General features: G+C 37.4%; 1 protein-coding gene and 1 non-coding gene across 3 annotated transcripts in view; one reads left to right on the top strand and one right to left on the bottom strand.

The window, feature by feature from the left end:
• ABHD3 (abhydrolase domain containing 3, phospholipase) overlaps positions 1–16,992 on the top strand; it is a 38,599-nt gene extending 21,607 nt beyond the window's left edge. For both annotated transcript variants that reach the window (XM_045041749.1, XM_011288076.3), the window contains 5 exons: positions 6,395–6,507; positions 10,622–10,795; positions 12,325–12,373; positions 12,453–12,618; positions 16,134–16,992. In XM_045041749.1, coding sequence (XP_044897684.1) covers positions 6,395–6,507; positions 10,622–10,795; positions 12,325–12,373; positions 12,453–12,618; positions 16,134–16,312 — 681 coding nt within the window. In that variant the 3' untranslated portion in view covers positions 16,313–16,992. The remainder of the gene's footprint in view (positions 1–6,394; positions 6,508–10,621; positions 10,796–12,324; positions 12,374–12,452; positions 12,619–16,133) is intronic.
• On the bottom strand, positions 1,151–1,298 carry LOC111557390. The gene has a single exon (XR_002737439.1). It is a non-coding gene; the product is annotated as a small nucleolar RNA SNORA62/SNORA6 family (small nucleolar RNA).
• Positions 16,993–17,434: the final 442 nt, after the last annotated feature.

The following is a 17,434-nucleotide window of genomic DNA, read 5'->3' as shown; positions in this document are numbered from 1 at the left end:
GCTCTCACCCTGTTTCTTTATTTTTCTGCTCTCACCCTTTTTCTTTATTCTCCTGCTCTTTGCAGTTGGTTCTCAGCCCTGGCTGCACATTAGAATCCTCTGGGAAGCCTTAAGAAACTACTGATCCCTGGACCCCATCCTCCCCTCCCAGATTCTGATTCATTTGGTCTGGGGTGGAGTCCAAGTGTCTGTGATTTGTCTTAACATTCCCCAGTGAGTCTAAAGTACAGGCAGGACTGCAAACTGCTGGACGGTGGCAGCAAACCCAGACAGGGCAGGGCGGGCATGGGTCTTGCTTCTTAGGAGTTTGGACCAAAGGTAACTCCTGTCCACCTGGCTGATCTGCTTTAAGCCACTTCATTTATTGGTATAACTGTGTAGCGTGACTGCATATGCATGTAGCCATGTAGAACATTAGTGGGAATGTGGCACAAAGGCTATCTTGACCTCAGAGGTGGCCAGGAGATTTTCTGGAGCCCTTTGTTTTGTGGCGAGTTATTTCAAGAAAGGATCCAAGCCCAGGCACTTTTAGACACTTGGTCATTTTATATGTCTGTCAGTGACTAGGTAAAATGATTATTCATTAAAGTACTGGTTTGATTTATGTATGCATACTGTTGTTTTCTCTGACTCCTTACTTAACAAACGCATCTTCCAAAAATAAAATCAATTTTCCTAACGACAATTTTAGCAAATGACTAGGTACTCATCCCAGGGTGGATGGAATGAAAACAAAACAGCAGCAACTACAAAAACATGCTGCAGAGATCAGTTAAGAAGCATGATTAGAAGCACCTGGGTGGCTCAGTCAGTTAGGTGTCTGACTCTTGATATCAGCTCAGGTCTTGATCTCAGGATTGTGAGTTCAAGCCCCACATTGGGCTCTGCACTGGGTGCAGAGCCTAGTTAAAAAAAAAACAAAACAAAAAACAAAACATGATTAGTACTCTTATGGAAGGATTATTTCTTCTGGGGGCCTACATGCATATAAGAGTTACAGAGTTCCTTTAAGCAACATCTTGTCCAATATTTTAGTACAGGAGAGGAAATACTTGACAGAGGAAGGCTGTGAAATGAAGTATTCTAAGCTCCTGATTATTATCAGACATTACAATAAAATAAAAGTGGAATTAAAATGATTTTTTCCCCTACTTTTAGCAAGTATTACTATCAAACTCCACTCATTGGGCCAGAGACCCTGTGGTTTGAGCAAAAGACTTGCCCCCATGTAGCACGCTACCTACACTTATGAGTTCATTGGCCAGCCAAAATTGAAATGATTTTTTAAAAGACACTTAAATATCTGTCTCAGTTTTCATTTTACTAGATGGAAAACTAAAATCTTAGCTGGCCAGTTCAGTATTAGATGTGTGGCAGCTCCAGCACTGAGGAAAGGGTCCTGGGTTATGGCTTCTACTGCAGATTAGCAAATTAATCTCCTCTCAGAATAGCTAGGGAGAGTCAGGCTACCTGATTAACAGGGTGAACTTTAATTCGTTTCTAGACCAGAAAAAAACCCGTTTTTAAATGAAATTTGTATTTTAAAACAAATGACTTCTAAACCAGGACAGGAAAATTCTCCTGCAGGTTAGGGAGAACTCAGTTGTCTATTTTTTGGAAGTTAATTAAGGATAGATTATATGTAGTCCATAGATAAATACAAAATATATGCTTTATTCTTTTCCCATCTGTTACATGTGAATAATTAAGAATTCATTTTACTTCATTATTCTCTTTAATGACTTGTTAAAACTAACCTCTAAAAGCCATTAAACAAATTACTATTGTTTCTCTGTGCTCATAGCAGCAGTTGAAAAATCTTGGTTTGTAATTATTTCAAGTTATTACAACTTATAAAATATTTATGCCTGAACATCTGCTGGAAGGTTATCTATCCTTTAGATTTTCTTCACTTTTCCAGAAAACCTTTCACATCCACATGTGAAGGGAGTTTTCACCATCCAGCTGAATCCTGTGAGGTCTCCCTTAATCCCTTTTCTCATTAGATATGGCTTACTTTACCTCTGTTCTGGAAGCATGGAAAAAGACAGGAATTACTGCAATAGGATTAGTTGCTGGTTGCATTAGTAGCCCTAGCAACTGAGAATTAACTAACGTTTTGTCTAAAAAGCCGCTAGTTATATTTTTAGACCTGAAGGAAATGTCTGCCAGCCCTGCCAATTCAATGTATTGGCCCCCTTAGTGTCTTTGCTGTGTACCCTGGATGAATCCTTTCTTTAGTGAGACTCAAGTCCTGTGACAAAAGAAGGGAAATGATATTTCCAATTGGAACCATCAAGTAGCAAAAGGTCTTGTGATATAACCACATAGTTTTGCGTATCAGAAGTTACTCATCAGGTCTTTTCATTTTTCAGTCCTGTGTATTTCAGTTCGGTTTGGACAAGTATTTTCTTGACTGTCAGAGATAGAGGCGAGTAAGATAGTAATAGTACGGACCAGGAGCAGACTGGCTGAGACAATTAGGGGTAGAATTGGGAACGGCTGTGAGGTCACTGGAGCCCAGGGGCCGAGTCTTTCCTTTTCTCTGACATTTAATCAACTCATGATTTCATGCCTTGACAGTGAAGGACACTTGGCAGATGAAGTTCACACAGGTAGTAAGGATAATATGAGGCCAGCAACAAGACAATAGTGGTGTCTCACTGACCTGAATTTGTACCTGTGAAGAAATAGGAAAAAACAGAGCTGGAAAAGCAGCTTGACATATTGTGGAGGGCCTTGAACACATGGCAGAAGAATTTGTCCTTCAGTCAGTCATCAGTGGAAAGCTAATGAAGAATTTTAAGCAAAAATACTGTCATGATTAGAGCTAGAAATGCTCTTTAGGAAGATTAATCCATCAGTGAGTGGGATATATGATAATGGATGGTTATGAGGAAAGACTGGGAGTTAACTACTGAAGAGGTTACTGCGGCAGTTCCAGTGAGAGGTGGAAAGTCCTGGTAGCCAAGACAGCAGGTACCATACCTTTGTCACATCCTCACCTTTATGGCACTTAACCATTCCCATGCACGGCTACCTGATGGCTTCTACCTGAAAGCACTCACATCTCTTTGACTGGGGCCTCTCTAGCTACTGGAGCCTGCTGGACTGTACTCCGGGCCAACCAGGAGTTAACAGCCTCCAGGAGCAGCCTTCAACCAGTGCCTGAAGGGAACTAGTGGAACCCATCTATCTCACCACTCATTTGGATAATTTTGAACCACATTCACACAGTCTGCCAAAGTGCCTCAGAGGATTGGGTCCCTGTTGCCCACAGCCACAAACTGTTTAGTCACATATGCTTTATTGACTTCCTACCTTCCCTGACACACTTCACCACTCCTCTACTGGTGCTCCCTGCTACCACCTTCCAAATAGATTGCTTGCACTCACATCCTGTCTCAGGGGCTCTTCTAAGGGAATCTAATATACCAGGCCTTTACTAGAGTGGAAAGAAGGGGTTTCTGGCATTTCCTGCAAAAGACACTGAGGAGGAAGAAACTAGAGGATTTGGCAGTTTACTGACTATAAGATTAAGGGAGAGGGAGAAGGCATTGCCACCGACAGTTTTAACTAGGAAAATATAGGTGTCATTTATTTTTAAAATGGGAAGTTAGGGGGCACCTGGGTAGCTCAGTTGGTTAAGTGTCCAACTTTTGATTTCAGCTCAGGTCATGATCTCACAGTTATGGGATCAAGCCCCACATTGGGCTCTGCACTGAGCATGGAGCTTGCTTAAAATTCTCCCTCTCTCTCCCTCACCTTCTTCCTCTCTCTCCCTCTTCCTGTCCTCTACTCAAGCACAGTCACACTTTCTCTCTAAAAAAAAAAAAAAAATGTTAAGGGGCGCCTGGATGGCTGAGTAGGTTAAGCGTCTGACTTCAGCTCAGGTCATGATCTCGTGGTCTGTGGGTTCAAGCTCTGCATGAATAGACTCATATGTAATAAAAATACCAAGGAAGGATTTCTTCACCTAAATTCTTGAGACAAATTGTGCAGTCACTATGAATGAGCATGGTAGTAGATTTATTCCATTTAGATTTTACAAATGCATTTAAATCAAAATATTTTTTAAAGTATCTCATCTTAGGGGTGCTTGGATGGCTCAGTCGGTTAAGCGCCTGACTTTGGCTTAGGTCATGATCTCATGGTCTGTGACTTCAAGCCCTGCATTGGGCTCTGTACTGACAGCTCAGAGCCTGGAACCTGCTTCAGATTCTGTGTCTCCCTCTCTCTCTCTCTGGCCCTTCCCTGCTCGTGTACTTTCTCTCTCAAAAATAAATAAATGTTACAAAGAATTTTTTTTACATAAATAAATAAAGTATCTCAGCTTAGCTGATATATTTATGATTTACATAAATAAATAAAGTATCTTGATTAGCTGATAAGGTATACCAGGAGTCATTTAACTTCTCTCAACTCAGTTTCCTGTATAAAGTAGACATAATAAGGGATCTTTCTCAGGGTTTTGTTTTGTTTTTTAAATAATTTTTTAGGGGCGCCTGGGTGGTGCAGTCAGTTAAGCGTCCGACTTCAGCCAGGTCACGATCTCGCAGTCCGTGAGTTCGAGCCCCGCGTCGGGCTCTGGGCTGATGGCTCAGAGCCTGGAGCCTGTTTCCGATTCTGTGTCTCCCTCTCTCTCTCTGCCCCTCTCAGAGTTCATGCTCTGTCTCTCTCTGTCCCAAAAATAAATAAACGTTGAAAAATAAATAAATAAATAAATAAATAAATAAATAAATAAATAAATAATTTTTTAATGTTTATTTTTGAGAGAGAAAGAGCACAAGCGGGCGAGGGGCAGAGAGCGAGGGAGACACAGAATCTGAAGCAGGCTCCAGGCTCTGAGCTGTCAGCACAGAGCTTGACGCAGGGCTCAAACCCACAAACTGTGAGATCATGACCTGAACTGAAATCAGAAGCCTAACTGACTGAGCCACCCACGTTCCCCTTCCTCAGGGTTTTGTAGACACAAATTTAATTATTTAATAATTGTTCACCATTGTAAATCTTGTTAGGTTAACTCTCTTGTTTGGAGAGTTTCATATTTGCAGACCTCAGAAAGATGATAGTAGGCAATGTGTAGTGTTTTAGGCTTGAGATTAGTTGGAGGAATCATTAAAAACTGTGGCTTTCTCAGGCTTCTCATTAACAGTTGAATGCTGAGCGAACATAGCCTTCCTATTCCGATCATGGTTTATTGGAATAGTAGAGTCAGGATGGTACAGGTAACTGTTTTTATTAAAGCAATGTTACCAGATTCCTCTCCATGTTATTCAGTTTCTAGTTGTTTGGTCTCACATATACACACACATATTCATATACACATTCTCATTTATTCTACAGAGAGGACTGCCCTCTCCTCCCACAGCTCAGACAAAGCATTTGTGAAGCTTTCCTGCTGGAAACAGAACCCTTATTGATGAAGTTCACATGAAAAACATTTGTTTCAATGCATCATGTATTGAGGCATAATCACCTTTACATAATATAACATTTTAAGTGTTCGTTGCAGTGTAGTGCAGCTGGTGCTATATGGATATATTATTGTAAAACAACATATTTAATAAATACAACTGGACATTCCTTTATCGAGAGTGAAGGCAGTGCCAGAAAACCACACTCACTCACTGGTAGACAACACTCAGGATAAAGAAAGCAGTTCCCGAGGCACCTGGGTGGCTCAGTTGGTTAAGCACCCGACTTCAGTCATGATCTCGCGGTTCGTGAGTTTGAACCCCACGTTGGGCTCTGTGCTGACAGCTCAGAGCCTGGAGCCTGCTTCAGCTCTCTGTCTCCCTCTCTCTCTGCCCCTTCCCCGCTCATGCTCTGTCTCTCTGTCTCTCAAAAGTAAATAAACATTGAAAACAAATGTAAAAAACAAAAAAAACAGTCCCCCAGTTAGAAAGCAGCCACAATTAAAAATTTTCGTGGCATTATTGTAAAGTCTCTTTTGTTTGTTTGCTTGTTTTTTTAATTAATCAATTACTTTGGTTTTGTCAGGCATAATTTTTTTTTTTTTTCGAAATTAAAGTGTAACTTTTCACTGTTTCTTTCTAAATTGATCCTGTTCTTGTTAAATTGGAGACACATTTGAGTTTGGTACTGTGTATTTTATTTAAAGGTATTTGTATCAGTCTTGCCCTATTTTTGTCAAGCCTTCCTTGCATGACCAAAGTCTTCTGGTCAGTGCCAACTCAGATCGTGTTGACTTTATATGGAATATGTGTGAACTGCAAGATATGAATATGATAAATTATTATTTTTCATAGTATGTGCAAACAAAGGTTATTTTCTCATGTTTATGTCTTCTTGATCTTTTTACATTTCTGCATTATGCAAATCATTAGCCTCATAATTTTAAATTTTGTGCTTTACCTGTCTCTGCTTACAGACACCAAGGACTTACTGTTGTGCTAACACTGAAGACTTGGAGACAGTTATTCACCACGTGCACAGTCTGTACCCTTCTGCTCCTTTCCTGGCAGCAGGGGTTTCAATGGGAGGGTAAGGTTTTTCCTTTCTAAAATGTCTGACAGGGGTAGCTCATTTGGTTAAGCTCCAACTTTTGGTTTCAGCTCAGGTCATGATCTCACAGTTTCACGAGTTCAAACCCCATGCCAAGCTCTGTGCTGAGAGCATGAAGCCTGCTTGGGATTCTCTCTCCCTCGCTCTCTCTCCCTCCCCCACTTGAACTCACTCTGCCTCTCTCAAAATAAATAAAATTTAAAAACATTTTTTTAATCAAACAAAATGTCTGAGAGAGAAGTGGACTTACAGACTGCTTCTTTCAGAACTCTATAAACTACATAGGCATTTAAAAATAAATGTTTGATTATTTTTGTCTTATTTCACCATGTACGGTTGAATGAATGAAGTAATTAATTCAGGTGACTTTTAATTTTTCCTTGGCAACCAGTCTCTGTGGTGAAAAGGATACAAGTATCTCCTTGGGATACTAGGATTTTGTGAGCCTGAAGGCTTATTGGAATCCCATGATGTTGATTCCCATCACTCGACAGCTGCCATGTTGACCTTCAGATTCCCTAATGTACTCCCAGCCATCCTTGTAAGTGCGTCCTCCAGCACCACACAGGAAGCTGACCTTGTAGTCTGACTTTCATCATTCCAGTCATAGAAGTAATCACTTCTTGCTCTCTCCAGCTGAAGAGACCTTCAAAACTGTTTTTCTCCAGGTGTGGTGTTTTTGTTTGTTTTGTTTTGTTGCTGGGCAGATGGACCTACCCTGGAATGCTCTCCTAGAAACTATGAAGTTTTATTGTTAACCCTACTCCAGCTGCTATTTTAAGCATATGAATATTATAATTTGTGCTTCTTGCAGTTACATTGAGGATTATTTGGAACATTTATGCCATGTTTACTCATTTCCACTAATAATTGTTTATCTTTTTTTGTTCTAGTGATTATGAACTTAATAATCTGGCAAAATTTTAATTATCTGGCATTTTACCATGCTTAGATTCCCTAAGCTCTTGTCCAGAAGTACTTTTTTAAATCAGCAAACACATGAGATAGAAAGTGTATTTTTTCTTAATTTTGTCATTGATTTATCTGCCATTTCAGTTTTCAGAACATCTTAGGAGTATATTTACCTGAAAATGAATAGGCTTTACAAATGATAGATTCCGAAAAATAGTCTGTAACCACAGCTTTTTAGATTCTGAAAAACATAAAACTAAGAAGAAAAGAATACATTTCTTACATTAGCATGGAAAGTCTGACTTGACCTACTAAAAAGGAAGAAATCTGAATCAGTGCAGAAAATCCAGGCAGAATCTGTGAATTGTGCTCAGTGTACTTCTCTTTCCTTTGCTCCATAATGTGAGCCATAGAGGACAGGGTGCCAGCTGAACTTTTTCCCTTAATCATATAAATTCTTGACTTTTTAAAGGCCAGACCTTACATAAACAGGCCCAGATTCTCTATTCAGAAGCTCCTGGGAAATGCCTATTCATGTCCCTTTGAAGCCTCAGTGCCTGAAGGCAGAACTTGACCATTAGCCTTTGCAGCTGATTGAATATTAATGTCTTGTAAATTGTTTGAAGGAAGCACCCTTTCTAGTTGCCTAGCACTGTGACACATTCCCAAGTGGGCTTACCACTTGGGGATGTTTTACAGCTTGACACATTTTTTTTTCTTTTGGAAATGCAACAGACAAAAATGTAGTCTGTTGAAGATCCTGACATCCAGTGCCCTTGTAGACTGGATTAATCCCCATACCTGTGATGCCTGTGACCCAGTAGGGGATTTAAGCCAGAACTGAGTCTAGCCAAGGAATTCATGTCATTCTAGACCCAGTCAAGTTTCAGTCTCCCAATGAGATGATAAACAAGCTTTAAAGAATGTATTTAAAATTCACATAAAAGTGAAGAGAATAATGATCTCCCATATATACTAATAAGCTGGTTTCAATAATAATCAACCTTCTTCATACAGCTTCAATAATTATCAACTCACAGATAATCTTGTTAATCAGTCTTACCCTCCATTCCTCCCCAATTCTAATTATCTTAAATAAATCTCATCTATCATGAGATTTATATCATTTATAAATATTTCAGTAGGTAATTTCTAAGAGGTGATTTCTCTTTAAAGCACACACACACACTGGTATCAGACCTGAACAAAACTAACAGTTTCTAAAAATCATCAAGTCAAATATTTTGTCAGTGTCACATTTCTTCGACTTTTGGTTGGTTGGTTTTACAGTTTGAGTTAAGAACCAGATAAGGTCCATAATTAGGGTTGATATGCCTCTTAATCTCTTAATTCTGGATTCTTTTCTCTCTCTCTCTCTCTCTCTCGCTCTCTCTCTGTCTCTTTTCTTTTGGTGAAAAAATGGAGTCCTTTTTCTGTCAAAGTAAAACAAACTGTTTTGGAGTAACATCTTGGTATTATTTTGCTCTTGAATAATAGCCAAGGAGTATCCTCCCCTACTTGGTCATGAATACTACCGATCCTTCCTACTCCTGAGAGCTTCCCTTCCAACCCTTCCAATTTGCCCATTATCTTACTGACATGCAGGCACTCTCTGACTTCAAAACAAAGAATAGGGCCACCAAAACTAAGACCCTAGAATGAACCCTTCACAGAAGAGTAAACATTATTCTTTAAATGACTTAGTGAACCACAGAACCTTATACCAGGAGTACAGTCATCATCATCATCATCATCATCATCGTATTATTATTATTATTATTATTATTATTATTTTAGGAGTACAGTCATTATTAAGAGTCATTTGCAAAAGCAAAACAAAAATCTCCACTTTTGACTTAAAACCTCATCACACTCACTCTGCAAGCCAGTTGGTTTGGGAAAGAGAATGAGACAATTTTTACCCATTTCTCCTATTTCACAACCTCGGCAATTGGAGAAATAAAGAATGGAAAATACAATGAGAAGCAGAATTTAGGCTGTCGTCCCTTTTTTAGTTGGCAATGGTAAACTTACATTTCTGACATTAGTGTTAGATTAAACCCCATTCTCGTTCCTTTTACCAAAATAGAACTAGATTAAAATTGGGAAAATTGATGGAACCAAAGGAAAAGTGGAAAATGTGTGATAGATAAGGACAAAGAATAGGAAAGAGTAGGAAGAGAAAATAAGTGATTTGGGGGCCAAAAGCTCTGCCATAACTCAGGAAGTCTAACTCTACACTAGGAAGCCCTTTGGAGACTTACTTTAGAGGGCAAGGGCTCAGAGGCAACCAGGATGCCCACACAGACCCATTACTCACAATCTCCAGGGCTAAACCCAGACATCTGTAATAGTTCTGAAAGCTCTGCAGGTGATTCCAATGTGCAGCCACATCTGAAAAACCACTCCTTCTTGCTCTCTCATCTATGCCAAGGGTTGGCAAACCATGGCTCGCAGGTCAGATCTGGCAATCTGTCTGTTTTTGTACAGTCCAAGAGCTAAGAATGGTTATTATATTTTTAGATGATTGAAAAAAAAAACAAAAGAAGAATAGTTCATGTCATGTGAAAATTATGTGAAATTTATTTAAATTTCATCCATGCAGAATGTTTTGTTGGAGCACAGCCATGTCCGTTCACCTATATATTGTCTACAGCTGCTTTTGCAGTACAATCACAGAGTTGGGTATTTGTGACAGAGACTGTATGGCCAGGAAGGCCTAAAATATTTACTGTGTGGCTAATTATAGAAAAGTTTGCCTGAAACACCCCTCACATACTAAAACTAAACATTCACCTAGAGACTGAGGTCCAAAGATTTGTATATTTTTAATCATTATCATTATCATTTTGTTATCAATATCATTTTGATAATCTATGTGGCCTGGACATTAGAAACATTCTGTTGGGAGCACCTGGGTAGCTCAGTTGATTAAGTGTCCGATTCTTGACTTCAGCTCAGGTCACCATCTCACAGTTTGTGAGTTCAAGCCCTCTGTCGGCCAATGCGCTGATAGTGCAAGCCTGCTCGGGATTCTGTCTCCCTCTTCCTTTGCCCCTCCCCCGCTTGTTCTCTATCTGTCTCTCAAAATAAATTAAATTAAGCTTTAAAAAAAAGAAATTAGATGTCTTGAGAGATACAACAAATTAATCACTAAGTTTCTTGTTTCTCCCCATTTTAGTATGCTGCTTTTGAATTACTTAGGCAAAATTGGGCCAAAAACTCCATTGAAGGCAGCTGCAACTTTTTCAGTTGGTTGGAATACTTTTGCTTGCTCTGAGTCATTGGAGAAACCACTCAACTGGCTGCTTTTTAATTACTATTTGACAACCTGCCTCCAGTCTTCAGTTAATAAGTGAGTCATCTTTTAACATCTGACATCTTCAAACTTTTTGGATTACATGCCCCAACAGAAAAAAGTTGTAAAGTATAACACTGCTAATACTTGTATATTTATGTTTGCATTATATGCATTTACTAACCCAAATATTCTTTGTTATAAATATATACAAAAAATAAATATTTTAAGTATAAGCTAAAAATATAGGTAAAAGTTATAATGTTTTCTTTCTGTATCCCAGTGCACTGTCTTGTACAACCTGTAGGGTATGTGTCCCCACTTTGAAGATCACTGTTCTAAATTATTCTAAAGGACTAAAAGCATTAGCATTGAATGTGTTGAGTAACATTATACTCTGTTTCCCTAGTTCTTCTACCTATTGCTAATCTTATCAGTACCGAATTCTTTCCTAGGTAGTAAGCAATGTTATTAAGTGTTATTAGTGCTGAATAATGTAGTTTCTTAAGCATATGCTTGCAAACATGTTATGTTTTAGAAGCTTAGGAAAATGCACTTGGGTATTCTCAGCCCACACATTTCTTAAGATTATCAGAACACTATGTTTGCATTAGTTTTTCTGGAATTGTTTGTGTATCTTCTAACATTTAAATTGGTGTGATAACAGAGAACAGAGGTGTCTCTGTTTCTATTTTGATGACTATTACCATCTATTTTTAGGTGAATTGATCAATGTAATATAAATGCTAAATAAAAAGTATAGTTAATTGGTACATGACTTCTTGAAAACCATAATTATCCCAAAAGTTGACATTAAACATTGGATTAAACTTAACCTACTTATTAAATTACAGATGTTGAGTATAAAATATTGATTAAAATATTTAAAAATTAGATCACTAATTACTCATCACTGAAATGGGGCACAGTAGTAAGAAAAGTGAATGATCTGAATTAAAGTATCAGTTATATAAGAAAAATGACCACTATTTAGGTTTGCCTGGCTGGCTCAGTCGGTAGAGCCTGCGACTGTTGTTCTCAGGGTCATGAGTTCAAGCCCCACAGTGGGTATAGAGCTTACTTAAAAATAAATAAATAAATAAATAAATAAATAAATAAATAAATAAAATATGTTTAAAAAGAAAGAAAAATGACCACCAGTTAAAAAATAATCACACAAAATATAACTTTTAATTTTCAATATAGCAACTTAAAAATAATGTCTTCAAGTGGTTTATCCAATTGAAAGCTTCTGGCTTAAGTAAGGCCTTTTTGGCCAAATTGATTTAACAGCAACAGTGTGTAGGTACAAGTTGTTATGAAACAATATTTACATTTATTATTACAAAACTAGTTATAATATCTTTCAGTAAAGAAAAAAGTACTCTTAAAAAATGTCTTTAGGATAAATATCAATGTACTTAAGTCTGATTAAGTAAATACTGAGTACCAACTTTGTGCCCTAACATAAAACAGTGTTAGACTATTTTGTTATTTATTATTATGTATTTTAGGTCTGATTGAGATAGCAATATCCTCAATTTTTTTTACCTTAATTTTTTACCTTTAAAATTATTTTGTTGCAGGCACCGGCATATGTTTGTAAAACAAATCGACATGGATCATGTCATGAAGGTAGGAGAGAAACTTTATTTAATATTTTTATTTCCTCTTTGGATTCCAGGAGTAGAAATAATCTGTTTTTATTTTTCAGGCTAAATCCATTAGAGAGTTTGATAAGAGATTCACTTCAGTCATGTTTGGATACCGAACAATCGATGATTATTATACTGACGCCAGCCCTAATCGTAGACTAAAATCAGTAGGAATTCCAGTGTTGTGTCTGAATTCTGTGGATGATGTTTTCTCACCAAGTCATGGTAAAATTAACTTATTTGTATACATTTTGACATGAATTAACCGGGTTCTTTTTAAATTTTAATTATTTTTGAGGGAGAGAGGGAGAAGGCACATGCACGCCAGGGCAGGGAAGGGCAAAGAGAGATGAGGACTGAGGATCCAAAGGGGGCTCTGTGCTGACAGCATCGAGTCTGATGCAGAACTCAAACCTGTGAACCATAAGATCATGACCTGAGCCGAAATTGGATGCTCAACTGATTTAGCCACCCAGGCACCCCTGAATTAACAGTTTTAAAATACTGTTCTCTTTAAGAAAATACAGTAATGAGAAGTAAAATATCAGACATATAAAATGTTTTCCACTGGAATAGAAAAAAATTACTAAATACTCATAATTTATATCTAAATTTCTGAGATCACTTTAAAAAGTTTCACAGACGCTTATCTAGTTAATTGTGAGAGGTTTAGAATCAATTATGACTGAAATATTTTGCTTGTTCTCATTTTTTATAACTTTTCCTTCTTTAATCTTTTTTTTTTTTTTAACATATATTTATTATTGAGAGACAGAGACAGAGCATGAGCAGGGGCGGGGCAGAGAGGGAGAGACACAGAATCCGAAGCAGGCTCTAGGCTCTGAGCTGTCAGCACAGAGCCTGACGTGGGGCTCGAACTCCTTGCCTTACAAGTCTATTGTCATCACTTGGCTTTTCTTCCTGAGCTTCTTAAGCAGAAGACTTTGACATTTTTTTCCCCCTTTTAACCTGGAAGAAAACTTGAGACCTTATAAACATGACGTCCTTGAATATCTCAATGAGTGTAGCACATTCGGTCCCATCTGAAAAGAAACAGTCTTTATTTTCCCCCTGGATACCGTATAAAAAAAAATGATGCCCAAATCAACTTTCTTGCCCTCTTAATTTAAGAAATATGGAATTTGGGGGGCGCCTGGGTGGCTCAGTCGGTTAAGTGTCCAACTTCGGCTCAGGTCATGATCTCACGGTTTGTGAGTTCTAGCCCCACATCAGGCTCTGTGCTGACAGCTCAGAGCCTGGAGCCTGCTTTGGATTCTGTGTCTCCCTCTCTCTGCCCCTCCCCTGTTCATGCTCTGTCTCTGTCTCAAAAATAAATAAAACATTAAAAAATTTTAAAAAAAGAAATATGAATTTGGTAGCAAAGATATATATGCATGGGCTGGTATACTGAAGCAATACAAGATGATTAGAAGTCATCATAAGGATCAGTAGACTCAATCTCTGATTTTTTTCTAATGAAATTTCACATAGCTTTTTATACATTTTTGTTCTCATTTCTCCCCTAAACACTTTAAAAACATATTCCCAAGTACTTCATTAAAAAAAAAAATTAATCTGATTACAAACAGCACATGTGTAGTGTCAAAATTTCAGAAAATCCCCAAAGTGTATAAAAATAAAAATCACCTATCATCTCTGCAGGAGATGTCATTTTTATATGTGATTTATGATTAATCACAAGTAATTTTAGATGGCTGGAACTTTTTGGCCTTTCACCACATACCAAGAAATGAAACAGTGAACTTTAGTATTAGTTGAATTGCATGGTGGTTATTTAGCCTATATTCATTGGATTAAGAAAGTCTACTATTTCTCTTTCTTTTTTAATATTTCACAGACCCTTCTTTTACCAACAAAAACTTCCCAGCATTTTAACCTGCCCCATTTGATTGAAATTTAAACTCATCATTTCCTATTCTTTCCCAAACCCTTAAGATAGTCTTGCCACATTGAAATAGGAGACAATTGTCTGCATTCTGAGAGCGCAGGCAGCCAGCATCTTTCACATGACTCAAACGTGGCACAGCCTTTTGTTCTTCTGGTATGTCTGTAACTATCGGTGTTATAAATTCCTGAGTGTATCCAGAGTGTGAAATTGGAGCTCATAATAATTTCATCAGAGGCAAATGAAGCATTCTAAATTGAAGCCTTTAATGTGAGGTGAAAAAGGAAAAACAAAAATAGTATGTCATTTCACCTGCCCCTCCCCTTAAGCTCACACACCTTATCCCAAGATAGGAAGTACTCTTCTTTAGGTGGGGCCGGCTAAGGATAAGAGTTCAGAACCCCTTTGGGCAAGGGCTTGGCTTGCCAGGCCTTGATTTAGAGTCTCTAAGTTTATTCTTCAGGGAGTGTTGTGAAGGTCAAACAGAGCATCATCTGAACAGGCAGTTTGGGCACAGCAGCAAGACCCTTGGAAGGGTCTCAGTTCTCCTAGAGTGTGTCAGCTTCCTTTCCTTCATTAGAAGGGTATGGGGGTAGGGAGATCTTACCTTTAATTAGCTAATTTACCTTTAAGACTCTACCCAAGATATGAAGGTCTAAATACTGCAACAACCACGTTACCTTAATTAAGGAGATAAGATTTAGCAGTATCTGAAATTAAAACACTTCTTATGCCAGGTAGTGATTCACTATAGATCTTAAATCAAAACAGTTTACTGAACTCCAAGTGTGGGAGAAAGAAATAAGAATAAAACAACTTTAATTCACACCCTTTAATAGATTTTGTAGAGTATATGAAAAGATTGTCATTGCGAGTGAATTATTTAAATATTGCAACTATATTTTCAAAATAAAATTTTTCTTTCTCCTTACTATGAATAGAAACTCAGACAAGGAAGAAAAAGAAAAATCACCAACGTTTAACCACCCAAATATAAACACTGTTATCACTTGGGAATATTTTATTCCACTCTTTTTTGCTATCTGTATATATTTTTACTACATAAATCGTTGTTTAATTTTGAGTCCTTAATATTGCCAACAATTGTATTGGCCCCTCAGGAATCTAACTTCATGTAAAATTAACCAAAGTCATACATAATGAATTTATAACTCTTACAAAGGTGAGAAGATTGTTGTTGCTTTTTTGTTTTTCCTGGTGTAATACCTAAATGGGAATCTTATAGCATAATGTAAGTATTCACCATTCCTTCCATTACCTTACTTTAATTTCTCAAAACAAGACTAGGCCTTTTTATACTTTTATGTTATGATTAAACACTTGGATTGATTCTTCCAAAAATGATGGTTCAGTACGTAACTGTAAACATGATCTGTTATAAGAATGCATATGGTTGTGGGGAGCCTGGGTGGCTCAGTCAGTTAAGACTTTGGCTCAGGTCATGATCTTGTGGTTCATGAGTTCGAGCCCTGTGTCAGGCTCTGTGCTGATAGCTTGAAGCCCTGGAGCCTGCTTCAGATTCGGTGTCTCCCTCTCTTTCTGCCCCTCCCTCCCTCAAAAATAAATAAATATTTAAAAAATTAAAAAAGAAAAAGAATGTAGATGGTTGATATAAAGTAGACTTATTCCATTAGCTGTACTAATTACAAATATTTATTTATGTAATGGTGTTTCAGTTTATAATGATTAGAAATGATAAAAGCATGTACTATTCCTAACAGGAACCAGTAATAATTATATATTTTCCTTTCTCCTTTCCTTCTCTGACCTCCCCCCTTCCCTTATCTTTTTTTTTTTTTTTTTTTTCCCCAAGCTATTCCAATTGAAACTGCCAAGCAAAACCCTAATGTTGCTTTGGTCCTTACTTCTTATGGAGGCCATATTGGTTTTCTGGAGGGAATCTGGCCAAGGCAGTCCACTTACATGGATCGAGTCTTCAAGCAGTTTGTTCAGGCCATGGTGGAGCATGGACATGAACTCTCTAGCATGTAGTTATTTAGGTGCATTTTGTCTGAACTACCATGTAAAGGCAGCTCAGCTTAGTGTACAAATCTTAACTACTGTATATAAAGCAGATATGCCAGCAGGTAGTGAAGAGGTCCAGAATGACTTGCAAAAACTTTTTTGGGGAAACAAAACAACTTTGTAGAAAGAAATGAAATATAGATTTAGACTGTAACTTATGTAGATTTTATTTTTACTATGCCTTACCAAGTATGACCTTAAATAAAGTAGTCAAACATGGAATCGCACTTAACCAAAACTATTGTGTAAAAAGATTTTAATTCCTCAGGGTTTTAATTTAGGCCAGTATTTTTTTAGATGACTCATTTTAGGTGATTTAATGGTACTTTAATAACTGTTAAGAGATTTGGGTTATTTGAATGTAAGTTATAAGTTGGCACATTCCTAAGGGTATTTATACCCAATGATGATAATGTGAAGACTGAAATAAGATAAAATACAATGCGCTATATCTTTTGTGTATTCTAACTTTGAAAGGCAGATGCAAAAATGTTAGATTGACTTCTATACATGCTCTTTTACTCTGATAATATTAAATTAAGGCTGACTTATGTTTTATAACAATTATACTTTACATGCTTATTTTTAAAATAGTATATGTGTATACATATATATCAATATATTAAAATAAATTCTATCATTTTAAATTGTTTCTTTGTAAGTCTTTATAAAAAAATAATCCCTAGAAATTAATTTATGATAATTTCATGAATGCATTAGTAAGAAATATTAAAACTGTTTTGTTTCACTGTTCCCAGAATATGGGGTTCACATCATTTGTACTAATTAAAAATACTTTTAGCTTCGGGAAACTTGTCTAACAGTGACTTAGGAATTATGATATTTAACTATCTTGCATTATTAAACCTCTTCAGGTAGACCAGGGCTGGTGTGTTACTGGTGTCATCAAGGACTCAGGCTTTTTCTGCCTCCTCTCCATCCTTAGCAGGGGGGCCAGTTCCTCCAGAACACAGGATGTCTGCTGCAGCTCAGCCATCAGGTTTGTGTGTTCAGAGAAGGAAAAGTGGGAAGGATGGGGCCAGACATATCAGATATAAGACTTGCACTTATATCCATTGGCTGGAACTG

Source organism: Felis catus, chromosome D3, assembly GCF_018350175.1.
Source record: "Felis catus isolate Fca126 chromosome D3, F.catus_Fca126_mat1.0, whole genome shotgun sequence".
Taxonomy (NCBI): Eukaryota; Metazoa; Chordata; class Mammalia; order Carnivora; family Felidae; genus Felis; species Felis catus.
This window is presented reverse-complemented; position numbering and strand designations above follow the sequence as displayed.